Raw genomic sequence first — 24543 nt, forward strand, 5'->3', positions numbered from 1 at the left:
ATTACACAGCTTTTCCTTTGAAGGTAAAAATTTTATTTTTGAGGAACTTGTTACTGCACATGTCAGAGAGAGCTATGTAAGAAAGCAAAAATGTTCTCCCCTCATCCTAGGAATAAATAAGGGCATAAAATTTCATCTTAAATCATGACACTTGGAAGTTTAGCACCAGCATCCAAAATGAACAACAAAGGAAAAAGAGCATTCACTATATATTTGAGATTTCTTTGGTTGGGGCAATCCCCATGTGGTATTAATATTTCTTCTTTTAATTCATATTACCAAAACAGTAAAACCAGGAAAAAAATATAAAGCTAGTGGTTGCTGAAACTGGGGAGGCCGCTCTCCTGCGCCTGTGCAGGTTCCTGGGTGCAGTCTGATGGACACTTGCTGGCTCGTTCCCTTTGTAGTTGTTAGTTTCGTAGAGAATAGCAGTAAACATTCTAATGTCCAAATCTTGGTTAGTCTTCCATTTTATTGCTTAGATGTTTCTTTGGTGTTGGTAAGGTCGTGGGTGTGCTTTTTGCCTTGTTTCTGAATGGTCGTTAATTCTTAAGGTCACCTGGCAGAAATTAAAAACAAGACAGCAAAAGTGATAAACAATGACTAAAAGTTAGGACCACAGGCAAAAATCACATTTATTCAATTCAAAACTATTTACAGGGCTCTAAACCAAGTATACATCTTCACAGGTAAAACAGGATGAAAATTCTTACTTTTGGTGAAATACTTTTACAAAGTACACAACAACACACATGGAAAGCCCTGCACGATGCCACCTGTAACCCAGTGTTGTGAAAGGCAGAACCGGGGAACTCTTGGGGCTTGCTGGTATAGCCTGACTACACACAACAGAGAGGGTTAATGTAGTTCTGAATGGGGACTGCGTCCAGTCTGCCTAGAGAGACAAGGGATGCTGCCGCCAGCCAGCACAGCAGTGAGCTCTCTGGGAGAGCCAACTCCAATGCCACAGCACTGCACGGGAAAGCTCATTATGAACCCCACACAACGACAGAGTGGGTTTTACAGCATCCAAGGGCAGCACGATGAAACACATAAAAGTCAGTTAGAAGGGTGATGGGTAAAGAACCTGGGAATAAGCCAGGTGTAGCAGCACATGCCTGCAATCCAAACACTCCAGCAGGGTAGGCCACCCGGATCTACAGAATGAGCCCTAGTCTGATTACCTCTGCCCCCACCACCCCAAAACAAAACCCAGAACCAAAACAAGTATGGCATAAACTTTTAGCCTAACCCTTGGACAGCTGCAGCTTGCTGGCTACACTTCAACATACATGAGTAAGACTGACAAGGTCTTTAGCAAGACAGAAAACAGGTGATCCTCACACTGAGCCCACTCTTCTCCATCCCGTTCTAACACCTGTGTTACTTCAAGCACTCCTGTGACAGCCCTGGTCATCTGAGTCTGTTCTCCCAACCAGCAGCGGCCATCAACGAGGCAGAAGATAAACTGTTCAACCCCTAGTCCCCACACAGGCCGGAGCTGGAGGGACCTCGCTAGATCTCACACAACACTACACTGTCACAAAATAAGCAATGCTTATCAGATGAGCAGAGAAAGCTTGTACTGCAGGTAATAATTTCCTGATCAGGAACCTTTAAATTATCAAACTGAGCCCAGTGTGGTGGTGCATGCTTGGAGTCCTTGATCATCGAGGTCAGACAGCCTGAGCTACACTGTGGGACTCTGTTCTTTGAGACAGGGCTCTCTCTATCATGGAGCTCTGGCTGTCCCAGAACTCACAGTCTTCCATGGGCTAGGAATAAAGGTGTACCAGCACACCTTAGCTACTAAAAACTTGTCATAAAAACCAAAACAAAACAAGGACATTTACTAGTAGGTGTCAGAACAGCACAGGTTTTCCTAAGTGCCCTTGCTGGGGAAATGGCTTAGTAGTGCCTGCCACACAAGAATGGGACAGTAAGATTCCCAGCAGTCACAGGAAGTGGGTGGCAGGGTGCCCTGTACAAGACACAGAAGGATCCCTAGAGTCTGGTGGCCAGTGAATTTAGCAATGGGCTCAGTGAGACCCTGTCTCAACAAAGGAGTAAGAGGAAAAAGTGACCTCCACTATCTGCACAAACACACAAAAGGTGACTGTCAAGCCAGGCATGTGGTGTACAAGCCCATAAACCAAAGCACTCGGGAAAACTTGACATAGGATTGCCTCAAGTTCAAGGGGGCAAGTACCAGGCCAGCCAGGGTTACAAAGCAAGACTCTGTCACAAAACAACACAAGCATCAAAAACAGACAATGGGGTGGGAGACAGCTCAATGGTTAAGAGTGCTTGCTACTGATCCACAGTGGATCTGAGAGCCTCTTTTAGATTCATCGGGCACTCATACTCACATATCCCCACCCACCCAAACACATACCCACTAACTTTAAAAAAATGGCATTGTCTAAATAAACAAATACAGAGGATAAAGTTGAGCCAACCAAGTTGGCTCAGTGGGTAAATATGCTTGCTGTGCAAGTCTTCTGTGTTCCACTCCCAGATCCCATGGTCAAGTTATCCTCCACACACAGGACTCATGCATGCACACAAATAAGAATACGAATAAATGAAAGCTACTTTGAAAGTGGAGATCATTAAACCTATCTCTTTATTTATACCTCAACTTACCCAAATAGGGTCAATCTCCCCTGACCCCCATACACACATATATACTGTGCAGTCAACCATCCCCATTCCCTCACATCCGAGGTACAATGGAGACCAAGGATGGGCACAGCAGAACCGTAGGCGCTTCCCAGAGAACAAGGCTCACCCTGCTGGTGGTGAAGGTGCCTGGGGACCAGGGTCACTCGGCACTGCTCTGCTCGGCGGCTGGAGCGGGGTTCTCAGTTGGTGCTTCACCTGCCTTGGTCTGAAACAGCACAACCAGAATTAAAATCCTTCAGACGACTGTGTGTTAAAGGGTAAAGGTGTCACAAGAGAACTTTCTCACTTAAGAAGAAAACTAACAATCAAGATTTCCACTTCTCTTGTATGTGTTAGTCAGATTAAGTGACCTCTAGTTGGCCAATAAATACCCCTCTCCCCAGAGTACATGGCACATAACTGCTGTTATTCTGTGCTCCCTAACCATCGATTTCCTCCTCTATTAACAGCTGTCCTTCATCCCGAGTTCCCAATCATGCTCGTGTAATTCCTCCAGAGACTGTTAACAAGCTCACTACAGGCAGATAATATTCGCTACAGATGGATCCTAAGCAGAACACTGTGCTTTTACATGGCAGTTTCACACACAGGAAGACCATCGTTAGGATGATAAAGAAGATGGCACAACTAAGATCATCTGGGTGCAGCCCTCCTGGCTGCTGGCTTTACCTCTTTGCCATCTTGTGAAACAGTGTTCAGGGGACGGGGGCGGCGTCGGTAGTTGTAGGGGCGTCGGAATCCACGGCGAGCAGGCGGCTGGTTTGGACCATTGGCCGCTTGTTGATTCTCTTTATCTTCAGCCTCTCCAATAGCAGGGGCATGTCGTGGGCGAGCAGGTCCCCTAGAGCAGGGAATAGACATTACATGAGAACACACACAGTGTGAGTGAGGGCAATATGTGGACTGGGGTAGGGGTGGGGAAATCAAGGGCACAGACTTGGTTTACTATTTAAGTGATGAACAAGCACTCGCTCAAGGAGTCATCCACAGACCAGACCTGCGCATATGGATGGAATGAAGTCTTGGTGAAAAGCCTTACTTCTCCATTGTTGTGTCTTCACTTGTTCACACATTTGGAGCAAACAAGCACACAGGAGGATGAAGGAAGACGTATGGCCCAGGATGCAGCCTCCATGGAGATGACCCAAACCAAGACCCTTACCGTAAGGAAGGTCGCAGTACAAATCCTTCCCCAATATATTTCATTTTTGTTTGAATAAATCCTTATTGATAAATTAGAAGGTACAGGTTGAGTATCCCTAATCCCCAAATACAAAACACTGAACTTGAAATTTTTGAGTGTCAAAATAACATTTAGAATACCTACTAACACCTTGGGAACATTCTGAATGAGAATTTTCCAGTTAGCATGTTCAACCAGTGAAGCACACAAAAATGTTCCTAAGTCTGAAAGTGGGAACAGGTCTCTGGTACCCAGGTTTTAGATAGGGGAGGAGCAACATGTAAGACACACCATCTAGAAGCTATTAGTTCCTCCTCACTCTTGGGGTGAGAAGGAACTCACAAAGGCCTCTATTACGAAGTTTCCTCAGTGAGATGGCTTTAAGTGGAATGCACCTGCACTTCAAATGCATGACCTGTGCCCTGGTTTCCATCCTGGAATCTGTCCTCTGACCTATTCATACATGCTGAGGACACAGGCAAATGGTATTTAAGGATGAAACCAAACAAAAGTCACCCAAAGGATCTCAGGGAGCCCAGCCCAAATGAGGCTTCGAAGGGGAAAAGCACATTCAAATGTCCTGCCCTTCACTAACAGTAACGGCAAAGGGACTGACACCCAGGACCTACTAAGGGTATCATGGTAAGTTTCACAGATCATCTGTTCATTTAAACTTCTTACACTGAGGGACTCCACCCGTTCTGACATTTTGAAACAGGGCCTCACTGTTAATTAAGCCTTTACTGGTCTGGAACTCAGAGATCCACCCATCTCTGCTTCCAACTTTGAGTGGCCTTAAAAAAATGTCCAACGTATAGATCTGGAGGCCACAGCAAAATCCAGAAACATGCCAAAGGACATGGAACTCTAAGTCTTCAGGTGTTATGTGCTCCACAGCCAGATTCAAATCCCCAGTAGATACCTTGATGATTAAAATATTCAACATCTCAATTTTGCTGGCACATTAAACTGTCCGTAGTTAACTCTTCTTTTGCTTAATTTAATAAAAGCTAAGCATTTAGCCAAACATGGTGTCAAACACCTATAATTTCTGACTTGGAAGGCCAAGGGGTGAGTCTACACAGCCAAATGTGAAGCCAGCCTAGACTACATAGTAAACATGAGGTTAAGACTTGGCTATGCAGTAAGACCCTGTGTCAAAACAAACAAAAGTAGAAAGATTACTCTATCTGACTTCAAGGTGCAAGCCACGAGTAAAGTACCTTAAAATTATGTGGAGCCCAGGGCTCCAAACCTATCATAAAAAAAGAAACTTTCAGCTTGTAATCAAAGCCGCCACATCTTCCAATGATGATAACACAGTACCCTCAAACACACTGCTGCCCCTTATACCTGCGGAACCTTGGGCGGTACGTTGGATTCCGATGAACCTGGAGCTGTGCTCCCTCTGGGACTCCGTCCTTCATCTCTCCAATCTCACCAGCCTAGAGAGGGCAATAACAGCTGGAAATGAGTCAGGACACAGGGCAAGGAGGGTCAAAGCACATTAGCCACGCGCAGAAGACTGGCTTTAAAAAGCAAATCAGAGTAAAGAGCTTTGTCATTGGGTCCAATGCTCCAGTAACAGCAGCCCGCTACTTACGGGTCATTTTTATGAATGACAGGAAAGGAAAACTCATTCTTACTGCAAAAGCCTTTCCCTGATTCCTTTGCACAGAGCACCCAGCTTCCCCGCAACATTGAAATCTGACCCTTCCAATGCTGAAGAGACTATTTCAGGGGCTCGAGCTCTCTGGCATGGCTCCTCTCACCTTGCATCTGCAAAGAACTGGTTCCCAGCACCAAAAGCCAACAAAACAACTTATTTTATAAAAGGAAATGACATCGTATTTCTGAGCAATGGGACATGTTTAACAGCTTCAAACTCAGATGCACTGACCCATTAGCTTGCACTGGTTCCCACCCATGCCACTGTGGTCACAAGATCATGTCTGTGTTGACCATGGCCAGAAGTAGCCAAGGGTAGGACTGAAATGCCTGGTCGGATTTGGTTCAATTCAGTACTGACAAACCTTAAGCATAACTTTACCTGTAACTCTTCTTTGTAACTTTTTCATCTGCTTATGTTAGTATGTGTTGTTTATTTGGGGGATGAGATAAGGGAACAAGGATTTGCAATGCAGCCTTGGCTAGCCTGAAATGTGTGATCCGCTGCCTCAGTCTACCAAGAGCTAGAATTAAAGTGTGCAGCCACCACCCCCAGCTTCAAAATTCCTAGGCTAGTGATAACAAGCTCTGTGGATAATGGTACCTGCCTCAAAGACTAGAAACCTGGACTTGCACCCAGGGAACACTTGTACCTTGGTCAGCAAAGTGCTCTTGCTGCAAGCTGGAGGACCTCAATTTAGATCCCTAGTACTAATGTAAAACGTCAGACAAGTATTTGCAATCCCATAATTAGAGAGGCAGAGACAGGCAGATCCCTGGAACTCACTGGCCAGTTTCAATAAGATCCTGTGTCTCAAAACTAAGGTAGAGAGGGCTGGAGAAACCGCTCGGTGGTTAAGCACAGTGGCTACGTCCACGCAGTGGCTCACAACTACCTCTAAGTCCAGTTCTGGACTCCAATAGTGCCAGGCATGCATGTAGAACAGACACACGAAGGCAAAACACACACAGACTGGTAGTCAAGTAACAGTAATGTAAAGATCAACCGAGGAAGAACCTGTCACTGACCTCTGACCTCCACATATTCATTCAGACTCACAAAGCACCACCCATCCCAGCCAGGCATGATAGCACAGAAGACTGAGGCAGGGACATTACCATAAAGGCTACACAATGAGACCCTGTCTCAAAAACAAAACACCTTGCTCCTCCTCAGAACCAAATACCACCCCTCCATCTTTTTAGGATAAAAGAAGCACCAACATTCTCTTCACTCACCAGCTTCCCTGTGACTAATGTCACTTTACCCTGGATGAGTGCTTCATGGTCACATCTGTTCTCAGCACTTGAAACGGACTAAGCCTGTTTATCTCCATCATTGATGAAGGCGTGTGCGCCTCTTGAAAGCATACCCACCTCTTTCATTGTAAAACAACCACAAATGGATACACAGAACAATCCTCAGACCAAGTTACAGTTCTACCATGTGTCAATGTCCCTTACAACGAGGCCCACTCACAACCGTGTATTAAATGAAGCTTTTGTATATTTCTTTTAGGCTGGGATGTTTCATCTCTCTTGGCTTTCATGATCTGAGCACCTAAATTTGGGTTGCATTACATTTAATGCATGTACCTCTGACAGGAAAGGTCTCCACTGAATGTTCTGAAGTCCCTTCACAGCCTGTAAATGTCCAATCCCTCAAAGGTTTCACATGTTCATGTATTTATTTCACCTGTATGGACTCTAGGGTTTCCATTTTAGTGAGCGAGCTACAATCTGTTACATTCATTACGGGCCAATAGAAACTCCTGCATTCTGGCTCACAGCCTCTTGACAAGTCTCCAACATTCTTTAGAATACTTCCTGTCTTTCTGGCACAGGATATTCAAGGCTTGTACTGTTACTTTCTAACCCAGCTCAGAAAGCAAACATTTCTAGAAAGGGGCTTCTTTCTGTTCAAGAAATGAACCAAGAAACAACCAACCAGAGATGAGCTGTGCTCAGTTCTCCTAGGGTGTCCCTGCTTTGGGATCTTTAAGTAACAATACACTCACAGTCCTAGCAGCCTTGGCAGTAAGTTCTTCATGTGTTAAATAAGGGGCAAGTGAGGCCAGGGGAAACTCAGCACCACAAAAAACAAAATCAAGAAAGTATCTTGCCACGATCCTACCTTTCTCTGAGCTCCTTTGCAGATACACTGGCTACAGAGAAGCTAACCCCATCACTGTCAACCATCAGGAACACCAGAGAGCACATTGCCTCTCTTCCCATTTCCTGACACATTCCAACTTCTCACCATAACACTGAGTTATCAAACCCAACCACCAATGTCAGCCTCACTTCCTCTACTTCTCAACTTCCTGTAACAGTTCCTTCCTGGAATATCCTCCCAGCAGGCCTCTTCCCACAGCCCTCTGCCAGGCAGTGTTCACCTTCTCAGTCTCAGGCCTGACACCGTATTCCGGGCAATGCTACGGCACCTGCATCTCCCTTCACTGTCCACTCCTCTGCCAGGCAGTGTTCACCTTCTCAGTCTCAGGCCTGACACCGTATTCTGGGCAATGCTACGGCACCTGCATCTCCCTTCACTGTCCACTCCTCTGCCAGGCAGTGTTCACCTTCTCAGTCTCAGGCCTGACACCGTATTCCGGGCAATGCTACGACACCTGCATCTCCCTTCACTGTCCACTCCTCCCTCTCCTGTCTTTGGTACACTGCAGCCTCTCCACAAGAACCACAATGCTGTCACCTACCACACCTCAGGTGGCACTTCCCTCTGTTCAGCTACTCTTGACCTCTGACTACTTGTTCTGACAAACTTGCCGTGAAGACTTTTCAAACGGTTTCAGCTTCCTCCTGAAACTCAACCTTTCTTTATTCTCACATTTCTGGTGAAGTCCACAATGGCAGCAACTGCTGACACCACATATCCCGGCCCACTAGGGAGCCTCACCTGGTCTAGCAGGGCAGTATCTGAACTCACATGGACACTGTTCACAGCGGCTCATCTCCTTGATTTGATCATTGTCCCCTACATTCTGGTTATCAAGAGCAGACAATGTCATTATGCCTCTTCTTGGCTCAGCTGCCCATCTGGGCTTCGTCACGTTTACAGCAGGACAATGGTCCTTACCGAGCTTTAGCAGAATGACCTGCCTTCCCCAAGACCTCACGCCCTTCCCTGCACTCACCATCTAACCACATGTACCTGCATTTAACACCCTCAACACTCCAAAAACAAATAAGACAGGCAGAGTCACTGTTCCATTATCTTTGTGTGGGGGTGTTCTGTATCTGCTTGCTTTCCTTATTTCTTTTCCCTTTTTTTTTGCTTTAGATTCTCAAAGCAAGGGTTCTGTGTAGCCTGGCTGTCTTAGAACTCCGTATACCAGGCTGGTCTCCAACTCAGAAGCTGGAACACCACACCTGGCTATATGATGTGTCCTGTATGTGTCAGTATGGTAGAAGGGGTACCTAAGTACCGCAGTACACCTGGAGAGGACAGAGGTCAAACTAGGGTGTGGGTCCTTGCATCCCACCATGTTGGAAACAGGGTCTTTTGTTGTTGGCTGTGGAAGTCAGGCTAGCGAGATTCTCCTATGTCTGTCCCCAATCTTGCTGTAGGAGAACAGGCATGACACATACACGCTGCTACAAGCTTTACATGGCTTCTAACAGTTTGAGCCTGGATCTTCATGCTTGTATGGCAAGTGCTTTGAGAAACATAGCACCAAAGTTGCTGATTTTAAAGAACATTCAAATCTCTTTTATTTGTAAGAAAAGCAACAAAAATATGGAAGCCACACCACTTAGTTCATAGGCCACAGGTAAGACAATCTCTTACGTCTAGGGGCTCTATTTGTCAAGTACACACATGACACTTGAAAACAAAGACCATTTGGCTACTGATAAATGCCCTTAAAGCATTACACAAATTCCACTGCTTCACAAAATTCCACTGTGCAGTAGGTATCAAAGCCTGTTCTATGTGAACTTAGTAGTTTTTAGCTACCCTAGAAATCTACCCTTTTTTTTTTTTTTACATAATTTACAACAACAATGACACCAAAGATGCCTAGTTACATGTGAATTTCAGCTGTTGATCTGGCTTAAGGAGACTTAGTAATTATGTACCAACACTGCAGTAGTATGCTTGAAAGACTCTTGCTGCAGACATCTAATACGTGTTTTGTTTTCAATATGGAACGGCTATGGTCAGCATGCATTACAGACAAGCTCATGCAGTTATGTGTTGCTGAGAGGAAGCAAGCTACTAGAAAATCAGCATTAAGGCACACGAGACTCTGACACAAAAGAATCACTGTGCTCTGGTCTTCAGTATGAACTACACTCTGAGTTTTAAAGATATGTGAAAGAATCGCTATGGTCTCAGAAGTATGCTTACACATGCCTCAGGCCGTCACTGCTAAAGCATTACAACCAATGTTACAACCCAGCTGACTGCTCTTGCCCTCATTTCCTAGAAGCCCCAGCGCTGCCCTGAAGACGTCTACTATGCCTCATGTACCCAGTGTTCCCATATATCTGACAACTACTTGTTATTTTTAGCACATTTGTCAGGGGCAGCTGTTGAAGAGTTAGAAGGGGAAAAACAAGAAGCCTTGTAGAAACAACAGTCATGCATGATGGGAATGGGAGGAGTATAGCAAAGAGACTGAACATAATGTTCCGTCAAAACATTGGGGGGAGGGGGTTGAGCCCAAGTGCACTAAGGAGAAAAGAGCTGTAGCTGGTATTAAATAAGGACCCAAGTTCCCTGGGGACTGAAACACTGGTGAAAAGTTTATTACAGCTTTACAAAAGCTCTCCCCATTTCCAGCACTCAATCTAGCTTGCCTGAAAACCCGCACTCTCATCTAATTTGATACTTTACATTTTCCATTGTGCTCCACCTTCATGTTTAATACAATGTTCGAGTAAAGGTATTCAATGCCTCCATTTAATGGGTCAACAACGATTTTCTCAAAATTTGAAATAAACAGTAGCAGAAACAGGACCCTTTTGGACAGCAGAGTCCAAGTTCTTATACATATCAACTCTATCAGTATACAGCACACACAGGCTAGCCCTGAACTCAGACTCCTCCTGCCTCAGCGTGAATCACCATCCCTGACTTGTTTTTCTTATACATCTACAAACTAGACACCCTACCCCACTGTCCCATGATATGCATGCTCATGAGGTACTTCAAAGTGTTTCTCTGAGTGCTCTCAACAGGCAGAGTGGGCCTTGGCTCAGCTTTGATAGTACAGGAAGCTGCAAGCAATGTTACTTCCGGTAGCTGGAGTTGAAGGAGGAGGAGGAGGAGGCAGAGAAGGACGAAGGGTGAGGACTGCTGAGGAAGAGTCCCAGGTGCATTTTACCTGCATTCTGTTGGGATGGGGAAAGACCCGTGAGCGACGGTCAAAGGTCTGTCCCACGTGGTAAGGCGGGAAACGCCGCTGCCGGTACGGAGGGCGATACTGGGGGCGGCGCAGCTGATTCCTGGCCCCAGAGAACTGCCCATCTGTGGCAGGGGGCTCAAATCCTTCACTGCTGCCGCTCCCTTCCTCCTCCTCCTCCCCAGCGTACTAGCGAAGCAAAGAAACAGAGTTTCAGAAGAAGTTACAGCCAGGCAAGAACCAAAGAATACCACTTAGGATGGCTAGCACCACACCAGGAAACACCCACAACTCCCAACGCAGTGACCTTTCATTGTGCAGACACAAGGCACGCAGATCAACTGATTGCCTGGGATAAACTACATGGAGATGAAAGGAGATCTATGCAGATAACATACCGAGCAGCAGAAAAGCAAAAGCAATCACTCTATTACCAAGTCTAATGGCACTGAATTAGAACAGCAGTGTTTCACTGTTTGGCTCCACTCATGTGTTTCCCAAATTTACCCAGCAGGGCAAGTCAAGAACTGTCAAGAAAAAAAACTTTATGATGTCATCAGTAGATCTGTCCTAGGCAGTATGCTTCCTAGGGCATCTGGGTATCCGGAAGCCTTCCCGGGACAACAACGGCAAAGCCCTCCCAAAACTCCACCAAGATGCGCATCGCTCACCAGCATACGGTGAGATCTTCTAGGATACAATGGCACGTACTGTCAAAGACCAAGCACAAAACAGACAAAGAATCCAACTCTCTTCTATTGAACCACACAGAGACAACGCAGTGCGATGCCAGTCTGCTCTCCCAATTGGCACAGCATTTCCAACCGAAATGTTTGACCACCATGCAGTAAGTTATGAAAAGTGGGTTCAAAAATCAAAAAACTTGAGGGCTAAGATCTAATATACCCTTCCCTTTGAATATCTAGAAATAAGGCTTAACTGTATTTTAACAGCAGTAAATCTTAATACTAACAGCTTCTAAATATAGGACTTAAAAGAGGATTAATTACTTACTTTGCCCATTCTTTATTTTAACTAATTAAACTCATAACATCCCTCAAGAATTTATCTCAAATCTCACTTAAGTCAGTCTTACAAGAAATACCTGTAATTCCTTTAACATGAATGGAAATCTAATAAGTTAATGACCAGTTTCTCTTAGAGGATGGGTTTAAAGATTCAGGGCCTCCACACCAAACCCACACACCCAACTAAACTCCCCACAGAACTGGTTTGGTCTAACTTCACAAACCAACAGCACACTGTTCTGAGGTACCGGGGCATAACTCAAAGGCCCCTCCATGTTAGGAGAGCGCTCTACCACTTAGCTATATAACCCAGCCCTCTTTTTACTTTTCATTTTGAGACAGGGTTTCACTAAGTTACTCAAGCTGGCCTTGAACTCACTCTGTAGCCCAAACAGGGCTTGAACTTGCGATCCTCCTGCCTCAGCCTCCCGAGTAGCTGGGATTACAGACCTGCGCCACCAGGCCTGGCTCATTCTACTCTTTATAAAACCTGTATGAATAAATGATGCACAGTTATGTAAAGATATATTTTACATAGAAAATATTCACCACATCAATTTCTGAAGGCACATCTCTTAAGTTCATGCAGCTAAATCTCTCATAAAGACCTCTATGAGGCAATCACAATGGCAGCACCACTGCTGACTATACTCTAGTCAGGACAATGGAGGTCCTCCACACAGATAAACTACATATCTTTTCCACTTCTTAGAGGGAAAAAAAATTTACCTAAGATTTTCTAGGGTGATTACTTCTGAATTGACCTAGACATCAAACAGATCACAGCTAGAGATCTGGAACATGAACAAATGAGTTAATGTCACCATAGAGTAAATCCCCCCATCCCTGCCCTCCGTCAAAGCTTAAGTGGTATATGTGTGTGCATATGTCTGGGGACCTCAAGTTGACACTGGGTCTCTTTCTCAATCGCTCTCCACTGTATTTGCTGAGACAGGGACTGTCACTGAACCTGGAGCTCATGGGTTCAGCTAGACTAGCTGGATGAGCTCCAGGGTTCCACTTGTCTCTGCCCAGCACCTCCGCCACAGCACCCAGCATGGGTGGGCTTCAGGCCTTCACGTTTGTACGGCAGGCACTCTGAGCTTTCTCCCCAGCCCTAGTGACTTTTTAATATCAAAAAAAGAAAATATAAACAGATAAAATGTGAAGAATGCAATGAAGTCAACACGGGACATGGGACAGCAACAGAGGACAGTTTGGAAAGCAGAGACACTTAGGAAAAGACATGGGACAGCAACAGAGGACAGTTTGGAAAGCAGAGACACTTAGGAAAAGATGTACATCTATCAAAATGGAGTCAAGTATTTTCATCGGTAGATTTTTTTTTGAGATGAGGTCTTACTATGTAGCCTTGGTTGGCCTAGTACTCAAGGGACCATCTGCCTACCCCTGCCCCCAATGTGCTGGGATTAAAGACAAGAGCAATCCATCGTACCTGACTAATCTGAAGACATTTTGTTCTTTTGAGATTTTTCTAGTTTCACTTTGGATGACACAAGCAACTTCCACACTGTGCTCTCAGAGTACCCTGACGTACATGCGTGGTGTTGGCACCAGGTTCTACCTCCACAAACATCAAAATGTAGACTATTATATTAGCTCACCTTCTTAGTTCAAACCTAATGAGGTCCTCACAATTGCAATGGGGTTCATTATGTTTACCCTGAGGATATTTCTTTAAACTCCGCCTACTAATGCTCCAGTGGATTCCCCTGAAAATGCTTTCCCCTGGAGTGAGACTAACCTAAAGACCAGAGATCCGCAATCGCCTCTTCTTTCCTCAGAAGCAAGAGCAAACCGCTTCCCTTCACTGAGTAGCTCAGCACCTCTAGGTCAGCATGCACAGTGAATCCAAGACATTCCTTACTCTTCCTTGCCAACCAAAAGCAGGCTTTCTTAAGAGGCCAGCTGACTTAGCACCAAGGCAGAAGGAAACAGGTTGCACAGCTGTGATGGGAACCCCAATCCTGGTGCCAGGGAATGCCACCCAATGAGGATCTGGCCAAAGAGAAAGCCTTTGAACATGACTATCAGGTTTCCAATAGGACAGGTAGCTACAAATAACATCTGGGCAACAAAATTTCCCTTTCAAACACTAGTCATGTCTCTTTATCTCCAGGACATGACATCTTCAAATGAGGTACCTATCCACTCCTACGTTCATTCAGTTTCAAACATGCGACTATTTGCAATCGTCGGTTAGGGAGAGACAACATACATTACGGGGAGGTCCACGGCGTCTGCCATAGTAGCCACGCCTGTAGCGGCGCCGATCAGCAGCATAACGGCTCCCTTCCACAGGAACTCCATCTGGGCCAGTCACATTTGCTGCTTCAGCACCCTGGGGAAGAAAACAGAGGGTCTCCATCTTCAAAGTAATTTCCTCCAGCAACAGACAGCTGCTGTGTTAAGAACTCCTACTGTGATCTAAAAACACTGCTTTTGCCACCTCAATGAGAGTGCCTGACCTACAGAACTACACACCCCTTGTCTGGTCAGCCATACTTAGGAATAGGGCATGTTTTGTAGCACGTGAATGAATGACTTGACACACTTCACTGGAAGACAGCTGAAACACAACGAAACCTACTACCCATGTGCTGAAATCTGTGGTACCCTGAGATACCACTGGAATCCTGACTGGTTGGCTCCAGCTGCTCCCATCAGCCCTGAGTTACTACTTAGTGGGAAACATCTCCAAGCTTCACAGAAACAGGGAAGAAAGGGCCCTGACTTAGGAACAGTCTCCACACAGCCCTCCTTTCAGCTTTCCTGTTATATTCTTAACGATGACTTAACAGGGTTTCCTACCCCTCGGTGCTGGGGCAGAAGCTAAGGAGACGCATGCTGGGCACAGTACTCTAACACTAAGCTATATCCCCAGCCACCACATCACCAAATTCACAAACCTGCATGGAAAAGCCCCACTTCCTTGAGATATAGGAGACCTCAATCACTTATTCTTTACTCTGCAACTAGGTGCAGAGGTACAGAATGATCTGGCCAGTGTGAACCCTGGCTATCAAGCCCAGGGTTTCCCAAAGTCATCCTGCATACCTGTCTGAACCCTGAATTCTAGACAGCATGAGATCAGAGACAAGAACACCAACTGGAAAGATTTGTCCCCTAGGTCCCTTAGAGCAACCTATACAAGGGATAGGCTGCGTACACTACCCAGGAGGTTGCTGTCTGCAGCCATTGCACACCAGGGTCCACCAGGAGAGGAACCTGGTCGGCTTAATTGGTTGCAGTCAAAACTTTCTGGAAGAGGGGGTGCTTTTGAGGCAGTTCTATTGTACAGCATAGCCTGGCCTTACAACTTCCCATCATTCTTCTTCCCTCAGTCTTTCTAGTGCTACGGTCACAGGGAAGTACTGGGAATTCTGTGGTGCTGGGAACTGAACCATGGGTTCTACCAACTGGGCTGCATGCCTGGCCCAAGACAGTTCAGGGTCCAAACTAAAATGTATCTTTGATTTTGAGAAACTAGATTTATTCTTGTTCCTTTATTAAACAAGAAACTAAAATATACAGCATACTGAATATTTATAGTGGCATCCGGTAAAACTATTTCTGCCTCTACCTCCTCCTATCATAAAATCCTTGAACAGTATTTAGCTCACTGAGGCTGGAAAGCCACTTATCATACAATAACTGTGTGCCGACACACTCTTACACCAGCAAATCCTTGAACAGTATTTAGCTCACTGAGGCTGGAAAGGCACTTATCATACAATAACTATGTGCCGACACACTCTTACACCAGCAAATCCTTGAACAGTATTTAGCTCACTGGGGCTGGAAAGGCACTTATCATACAATAACTGTGTGCCGACACACTCTTACACCACCAGCTTCTCACCTTTTCTCCTTCAACCACATCAAACTCCACGGTTTCTCCATCTCCCACACTGCGCAGATACTTGCGTGGATTATTCTTCTTGATGGCAGTCTGTCAAGTAAAACAGAATACTCTATTGGAGGCGTATTCCAACACTGAAATGTATTTATCAATTTCAGGTTAGCCAAAATACCGTATCTGTATTTCACTTAAAAAAATTCTTCCACTACCCTGCATCTCCAAACAACACTCTACACCACAGTGCACATTTCTTTCTTGGTTTCGGGGATGCTTCAAAATGCAAACCAGCCGGTGGATTAAAGAGTAAGTCACTACCGTCCACCCTGTCACCCAGTCAAGACTCTTCCGTCAGTTACATCAAGCCAAAAGGCTCCCGAGGTTCTGTCTATGGCTCCTTCCACAAGGGCAAAAAATGCCTACATGAGACCTTATATACACATGTAAGCACAGAGGTTCTATACACAGAGTAACTTTTAGCCTCCAAAGCTTTTTTAAAACAGGGTGGCAGGCTGGAGTGATGGCTCAGTAATTATGAGCATATACTGCTCTTTCAAGGACTTGAATTGGGCTCTCACACCCACAATATGTGGAAGATAACCACCTGCCACTCAGAGGGTCTGGTGACTCTTCTGGTCTCCACAGGCACTGCACTCGTGTGCACATAACTACCCCCCACACACATATAAATAAAAATTAAAGTTTAAATAAAAGAGAATTTGAAAGAAATGTATGGCGTGTGGCTGGAGTGATGCATGCTGATAAGCTAACATTAGGATCAATGTTCCAATACTAGATTCTTCCTCAAAAATAAAGATGGGCTTAGTGGCTAATGTTTGAAATTATCAACACTCGGGAAGATGAGGTAGGGGGATCATTATGATCCTGAGGCCAACGGAAGCAACAGGGAATTAAAGACCAGTGTAGACACAATAAGAAATTGCCACACAAAGATAAATGAATAAATGAGTGATTAAAAGAGGAATAAAATATCAATGAGACAAATATTCATGACCATAAATACTATGATAATATAATGAATAAACAAGATCATTTCAGGAATGATAACATACCAGTATAGTCTGATTTCAATGAGCTATCCCACTTTATAGATAAGGAAACATGACACCACGGACATGACTTATCAGAGCTAGCAGGCTCAAATCATATCCCTACACTGCATCTTGTGAGTTCCCAACATTTCCCACCTCACATGCCAGCTACCAGTAAAAACTAAGGAGGATGTCACTCTGAACCAGACGTCTGCACCTACACTGCCTGCTTTAGAAAATGCACTTCCTCTTTCAAACACAGAGAGAAAGAATCCTCCACAAATTTCCACTTCCCTGGCAGGCCATCTCTAAGCAGTTAAAGGGCTGGGGAGTTTCTATGGAACTAGGTTAAGCTTATTTTACAAAGCGATTAGACATGTATAATCCAGCCTTCCTCTATATCTACTGAGGAGGAGGGAGAGAAGGGGGAAAGTGAGCCAATAGGGCAGAGACCTCACCCTCTCCAGGAGGCGGCAGCTCAGGACAGGATGTATGCACACACAACATGAACACTCAGCCATTCCAAAACCCAGCCCCTCCCTCCCGGCTCGTTCCCTTTTTCCTGTCAAACTGGGCAGGCCTCAACACACTGAGGTGACTCACCACACACATAACCTCATGGGGCTGGAATCGGGTCATTACCTCACAGGCTAGGAGGCCACCACCAGCATGGAAACCCCTTTCTCCCAGCAGTCACTGGACAGGGGGCTTCTTTCTCCCAAAGGCCATTAAACTCCAGGTGTTACAACCAACACTTCCTTTTCAGTCTGCGAGGACTTATCTCAACAAACCCACTCCAGTTATCTATACACAACAGAAATGGGCTGGAAAGATGGCTCAGAGGTTAAGAGCAGTGACTGCTCTTCCAGAGGACCCGGGTTCAATTCCCAGCAACCACATGGTGGCTCACAACCATCTACAATTCAATCTGGTGTATATGTAATAAATAAATAAATCTTAAAAAAAAAAAGAGTATCTTCAGAAATGTATCCCACAGGACAGACATGCAGGACAGAAAATACAGCCACAGTCTGTATAAGTGGCTATCTCCAACGGTCAAGCTGCAGCCCAACGCACATAAACCCAGGCACTAGGGGACAGGTACAGCAGGACAGCTCTTGCAGGTGGGTGTGCCGCTGCCACGTGCTGGCATCAAGACACTGAAGATGGCATGCCCCTTCCAGACTCAACGCACGAGACCAGCAAGAGCGGGTGTGACTTCGCCTCACCTACTTTATAAAGCAAACAATCTAGGATAATAAAAGAGGCCATCTGAGGACTGAGACACGTGAAGCAGAATTCCACAATGCCCACTTGCCCACTCAAACACAAGGAAACAGCAGGGGTGGCTGTCCTTGGACCTGGACATGTGCTGGACACGTCTCAGTCAGTCAACAGGAGGGAGAACTCAGGAATGGGAAGCTGTCTCGTATCTGAGACACACACATCTAACTTTCTACTTCTGGGTACTGTTCACAAGACAAAGGAGTTTTATTCAACACCAGTTCAGGCAAAAGCCAGGCTGGGTCTGGCCAAGCACCCAGGAGAACCACACCATCAGGCCAGGAAGAAGCTGACAAGGGACAGTTGTTTTGCTAAGGACTCCACACAAACTTAAGAAACAAGCCAAGTACTTGAAGACAGATAATATGATGGGATAAGAAGGGTCATCTGCCACTCTTTGTCATGTTGATCTGAACTCTCATCCCCTCCCCCCCAAAAAAACCAAAGGAGTTGAGGATACTGCAATATTTGCAGAACTCACACAGCCAATGGAAGTTATCATTGTTAGAATCCCTCTTACCTGGTGTACAAACACATCTTCTTTGGTGTCATTTCTGTTAGGAGGCAGGAAAAAAAAAACAACTCACAATTAAAGGTCTGACCACTCAGAGAAGCTTCAAAGAACAAATGTGTATTGAGCTGAGTTCTCAAGACCTAAAAACCTCAACCTTTTAAATAGTCCGTCTTTTCAAAACAGATGCCTAGGAACCAATTCCCATCATCCTTATCTCTCCCGGATGCCCCTGCACTGCCCCACATTGCAACGCAGAGATCCAAGCACTGGATTCCACACACAAACACCCTATTGCTCGCATGTCTTTTCCAATCACATGCTGTGTAACCAGAGCCCTAAATTTCCCTCCCAGCAAAAGCAAGAGTCAGTCAAAAGGACAGGGCACAGCTGTGAACTAGGCTCTCCTTACACTGAAACTTAAAACACCCTCCTCCCACCACCCTACCCTAACCTCCACCCCACCCAGACAGATAAGGAAGAAAATGGAGGAATTGGTTTTAAAAAGTTAACAGAAAACCTCTGACACCCTGTAAGACACATCCACATGTCTCCCAGAAGCTTGTGGTTACCTTCATTCCCGTATGGTCACAAGGCACCATGGTTTAAACACTGGTTTCCTCACAGGACTTGGGACCAAACCAGAGCTGGGCTGACAGCCCCAGCTGAGTTACTCGCCAGTGTGTGACCTTAAGGAAAGCTGCTTAACCAGGCTCTCTCTTCTCCATCTGTGAAATTATGGATAAGGACTAAAGTCCTTCCCATTTGACATCAGTTTTCATCTCTATTCTCTTCTAAACGCTAGAGTGCATGAATGCTTTTAAATGTCTTAATATAATTAACGACCAACAGCTTGGGTGAGGATATTTTCCGGGCTTAGGAATCTCAAAATGTATACATACAGCCTATTAATAAAGTAGGACAGTGGATTTGTAACTCTGTTGCTACTAGGTGGGTACAAAACACACAGACACATACCGATTTATAAATCCATATCCATTTCTGACGTTGAACCATTTGACAGTGCCAAGGACTTTGGTGGCTAAAACAGGATTAAGCAGATATGTTAGCATCTGACCTACAAAGACATAAAGTTCATGTCACTAAGGTCCTGATATCATTACACAAAGCCTAAACACCCTTGAGTAAACCATTAATGGCTTAATTCCCCACTACCACCACCAAAAAAACGGAGAGGAATGTGGAGTTGTGATTATCATGCAATACTTCTGGCCTCAAGGGTGGTCATGTGCCTGGAGAATTCTTCGGTAATTAAAACTGAGAAGTTGGTGGAGGGAATAAGCCAGTTAAGACTTGGTTCTAAGGCAGAGGAAACCCAGCTCTTGGGAGGCGAAAGCAGGAAGACCAGTAGTCTGAAGCCAGTGTGGACTAAATAAAACCATCCTTAAAACACAAAACCTAAAACAAAAAGCCCCAGGAAGCACCGTGGTAGAGCACTTAGCATTCAAGAGGTAACAGGTGTGGTCTTCAGTACACAACCAAGTCAAGAAACTAGCAAAGGGCAAAAAAACATTCCAGTTATTCACCCCCAGACATTTCCTACATGCAATGGAAGAGCCACAGAGGATGCAGATAGCTGGGTCATCTTATTTTCACACTTTGAAAGACAGGCAAACTTTAACAAGCAACACGGTAGCTCCTTCTTAGTAACCGACCTACACATATGTAAACAGACCTGTCTAGCGGCCAAATGAGGGCTGCTCACCAGTCCAGAGGAACAGAATGGACGCTGTCTCATTCCAGTTCTGTACTTACCACCCACGGCCCAACAGGCCCTCTGCACACCAACATCTCTACCAGCTGAGAAGGGGACCCGGCATTCTCTAGAGTCAACTTGATCACTTACTGTCTCTATCCTGTCACAGGCGGGGTAATTTCTCTACAATGCCTCACTTGAGAATTCATAAGAAAAAAATCTAAATTTTGTAGATACACAGTAATCTTAAACTATTCCAAATATGACTGCTAGGATCAATGATGAACGTCAAATTTAGTATCTCTGGGAAATAGATTGGTCTAAATCCAGGAAATGCACAAGACAATCACCAAGACTCAAACAGAAAAGCTGGCAAGATGCGCTTAAAAAGGAAACGCTCAGGAAGGGATGGTGCAGATCCAGGCTGCCTCCCTCTCAGAGAGACGATGCTGTTCTGAGAACAGCACAAGGACAGGCTCGCAAAAGCCTTTTCTTTGAAAAGCTATTCAATCTGAGCAAAGGGAGAAAACTGACATTTCAGTCATCAACACACAGAAGGGGTCAGTGTGGACAAACAGCATGACATCCACGTCAGGGTTCTACATGCGAGGGGACTTTGTGTTTCTTTCAAAACCTCTGGCTCTATAAATGTACTCCGGGACAACTGACAGGACAACACTAGCCGGAGTGCACACCTGTAATCCCAGCCCTCGGGAGGTGGAGGCAGGAAGAAAAGGAGTTAAAAGTCCCCCTCTGCTACAAAATGAGTGAGGTAAAGGCCAGCCTGGGCTGCTCCATGAGACCAGCCTGGAAAATACAATGGAAGCGGAGAGCCAAAAGACATACCCAAGGAGGGTGAGGGGCAATGGCAATGATAGCACCACAGGGGGACAATGAGCAAGAGTCTCAAGTCTGTTTCCAAGGCTGAAGGCTTTTTGTTTGTGTTTTTAACTTCTCAAAGTAGTTTTAAAAAATACTTAATTGGCTAGGTGGTGGCGGCGGCTCATGCCTTCAATCCCAGCTCTTTGGAGTCAGAGGCAGGTGGAGAACAACCTGGTCTACACAGTGAGACTGTCTCAAAAGAAAACTAACTCTCCAAATATTTCCAAGGACTTAATATAACCAAACAAACTGACTCCCACTTTGTTTTAATACTACTAACACATCCAAGCACACAACAAAAAGATTGGTGGAGTTCTCCTATCCAGTTCTTTTTTTCTACCGTAAACCGTTCTCCCTAGAGCACTACAGGGTATAAACCAAAGTTAAGCCCCTTTGCAAAGAGCAGAATGAGAGCATCCAAGAACAGATATCCATTTCAGTCAGCACCGGGTCCAGAACATTTTTGGTATCCATGTGTCTGGCACACCACATCGGACAAAGACAAACAGTGCTCAAGTGTCAGGAGGAAGGCTTGTCCTTCATTTTGAGAGTCTGCACTTTGGAGTGGCAGGAGGAAAGACTCCAGGCTCCTCACCAGGTATCCATCTGGCAGAAGCAGAATTAACCGTTGGAGACTGCGGAAATTAACCTTCATTTATCAGCTTCCTCCATCTCTACTCCTATCTACTAGAAGTGCAAGGATCAAGTGAAAACCTGTAGGATTCCATCTGCCCCTCAGTAAGGTATCATTAAAGAACCTACTTTGATTGGCCACGCAGGGTTCCTTCTGTCTCGTTTTGTGTGGAAGTGGTTCAAGCAGCATCTGGTGCAATGTACCACAATGCAACACTCACAAGACCTCTAAGGAACTTTTAACTGCAGACAGGGAGGGAGTAAGGCCCGTAATTTGGCAGGAACAGAGTTTTCAAAGCCTTGGGAAAACCAAGAATCGAAGGACTGTCGAGAGTGGAGAACACCCACTGCTGTCCTATTTCTTCCACATTTATCCCTTCAGCTTTCTTGCTAAATGGGGAGGAAGCTCGGAGGGCAGGCGAGCCCAGCCGGCCCCACCCAGAAACAGTGAACACTTCGGAAGCATCCCACACCATCTGTTAACTTTCCTGTTCCAGAGAGCGAACCACAAGCGCGGCGCACACACTCTTCAGCGAGCTTATTCGCCACCCACCTGCTCGGCAAGCCCGTGGAAGGCCTCGCACCGGGCGTTCCTTAAGGAAGATGAGGACAAAAACACCAAAGCCACTGTTGCAAAACCTCTGCGCTCCCTAAAATCTCCAGTCTCCACCTTCCCGTTTCCTTTCCAGTTCCAAGTCCCAAGACAACCATATTTCGGACACCCGTCCTACTCCACTTCCGACCAACTTTTTCCCAGCCACCACACCACGTGCGTTCCCACAGTGCGGAGAGAGGGGAAATGTGCAGCAATTGGTAGGCACTGGGAGGCTCTTTGCATCTGTGCCACGGCCAGGTGTGGGGAGGGCGCCCGCCCCAAGTTTCCCGAGGCGTTGCAACATCCCTGTGCCGGCATGTGGCCGGCTGGAGCATGGCGGCTGTCCCAAACCCACGAGGGAAGGGCGTCGGGGACAGACACCTGACTCTCCCAGGCCAGGAAAAAAAAACAAACAAACAAAAGCAAAAAAAGCAATAAAGTCTTCCCAACTCACCCCGCCCATCCCTCCCCGGAATCCCACCTCCCCTCCCAAGGAAACGCGCTGCTTTCCGGACCTACGCATAGCAAAGACTCCAAGTCCCGGCCCACGTGTCCCAGCCCGCCCTGCATCCGCGTCCATCCTCGCCCGCCGCCTCCCCGGGGCTGCACCCGAGGACTCACCGAGAACTTTCTTCTCCACGTCCTCGCTGCCCGCGGGGGCTGACGAAGCCGGGGCGGGTCCGGGGGCCGCGTCTCCGCCGGGGCTTCCCGCGAGCAGCGCGGCGGGCGCCGGGGCCTGGGGCGCGCCGCCGGCCGCCGGGCTCTTGGGCGCGGGGTCCGGGGGGCGCCGCGGCGGGCGCGTCGGCCGCGGCCTGCGGGAGCGTGGTGCCGCCGGTGGTGGCCTCGCCCGCCTCGCTCATGCCGCCTCTCCGCTCTCTCCGGGCACCTCGGTGGCGGTTGGCGGCGGTTAGCGCGGCGGCAGTCGCGGCCGGTGCAGATCGCGCGGCGCGGCGGGGGACGCGCGCGCTCGCGGTCTCGCTGGGTCTCCCGGCCCCGAAGATGGCCCCGCGCAAGTGCTCGCGGGCGGCGGGCGGCGGGCGGCGGGCGGGCGGGCGCGGGGCGGGGAGAGGGTGGGGAAAGCCGGCGCGGCTGCTCATTAGCATTTAAAGGCGCCTGCGGTTCTCGGAGAAGCTAGGCTTCTCCCGAACTGGCAATCCCGGGGACTTGGGAACCCCGGCTGGGTAGCCGCAAAGCAGGTGGGGATCCCCCTCCACAAGACATCTTTCACCGGAGCCTGCTTCCTAGAGAGGTGGAGTGGGGCAACCACACACCGTCTTAGGAAAAAAGAACCCCACCCCCCCAAACCCTTTACATTTGCGTCTTCTGCAGACACCAGAAACTATTCTGGGTGCTGCGATTTGGAACTACAATAACCCGGGCGCTGAGGCTGGATCGCTCCGAAAATGCTAGTACTTAAGCGGTTGAGACGGGAACAACGCTATGAGTTCGAACCTAGGCATGGGCTACTGAGACTGTGCCTCAGCTACCCCTTCTCCCAATAAATAACACAGAAGCAAGGGATGGCGATGTAGCTTAGGGGATCCAGTGCTTGTCTAGCACGCAGAGAGCGCTGGGTCTAGGTGTGGATCAGTTCAAGGTCATCATTTGCAAAAGAAGTCTGAGGGCTACTTGAGACTCTCCAAACAGGTGCAGTCGCACAAGGGAACACCCCTCCCCCAGCAAAACAAAACAAACAAACAAACAAAAAACTGCAAGGAAATCTTAAGGGCCCATTTAGCGACTCCACAGGTGAGAAAATCTAAATCTAAACCTTATAGAGTTACTGCAAATGCAGGGTTTACACCACTTATAAACAACAGATAATATTAAGCTGTTAATATGTATTAAGCTACTTTGAAACAGTGGAATAAATGCACATCGCACCTCTTATTCCAATTGGCTGTAATTAGCTCTACACTGGTGAAAGCTTGAGCAATTGAGAGCAGGGCCTGCATTAATATGGCTTAGCAGGTAAAGGCTTGTCTACAAGCCTGGCCACCTGAGTTCCATCTCAGGACCCACCTGGTGGAAGGAGAAAAACCAACTCCCTCAAGTTGTC

At 46.7% G+C, this 24543-nt stretch overlaps 1 protein-coding gene and 1 non-coding gene across 2 annotated transcripts; both read right to left on the bottom strand.

Moving 5' to 3' along the window:
- Positions 1-10: 10 nt before the first annotated feature.
- On the bottom strand, positions 11-23496 carry Ybx3 (Y-box binding protein 3). Its single transcript, XM_021228841.2, is given in 11 exon segments — positions 11-559; positions 2792-2890; positions 3355-3526; positions 5222-5313; positions 10885-11091; positions 14170-14292; positions 15814-15903; positions 18667-18700; positions 19636-19699; positions 23106-23268; positions 23270-23496. Coding segments are annotated over 10 exon segments (1086 nt in total). The 5' UTR covers positions 23345-23496; the 3' UTR covers positions 11-559; positions 2792-2824.
- Positions 15069-15202, bottom strand: LOC121139760. Its single transcript, XR_005876672.1, has one exon. It is a non-coding gene; the product is annotated as a small nucleolar RNA SNORA70 (small nucleolar RNA).
- Positions 23497-24543: the final 1047 nt, after the last annotated feature.

This window comes from Mesocricetus auratus, unplaced genomic scaffold (assembly GCF_017639785.1).
Source record: "Mesocricetus auratus isolate SY011 unplaced genomic scaffold, BCM_Maur_2.0 Super-Scaffold_100001, whole genome shotgun sequence".
Classification (NCBI taxonomy): domain Eukaryota; kingdom Metazoa; phylum Chordata; class Mammalia; order Rodentia; family Cricetidae; genus Mesocricetus; species Mesocricetus auratus.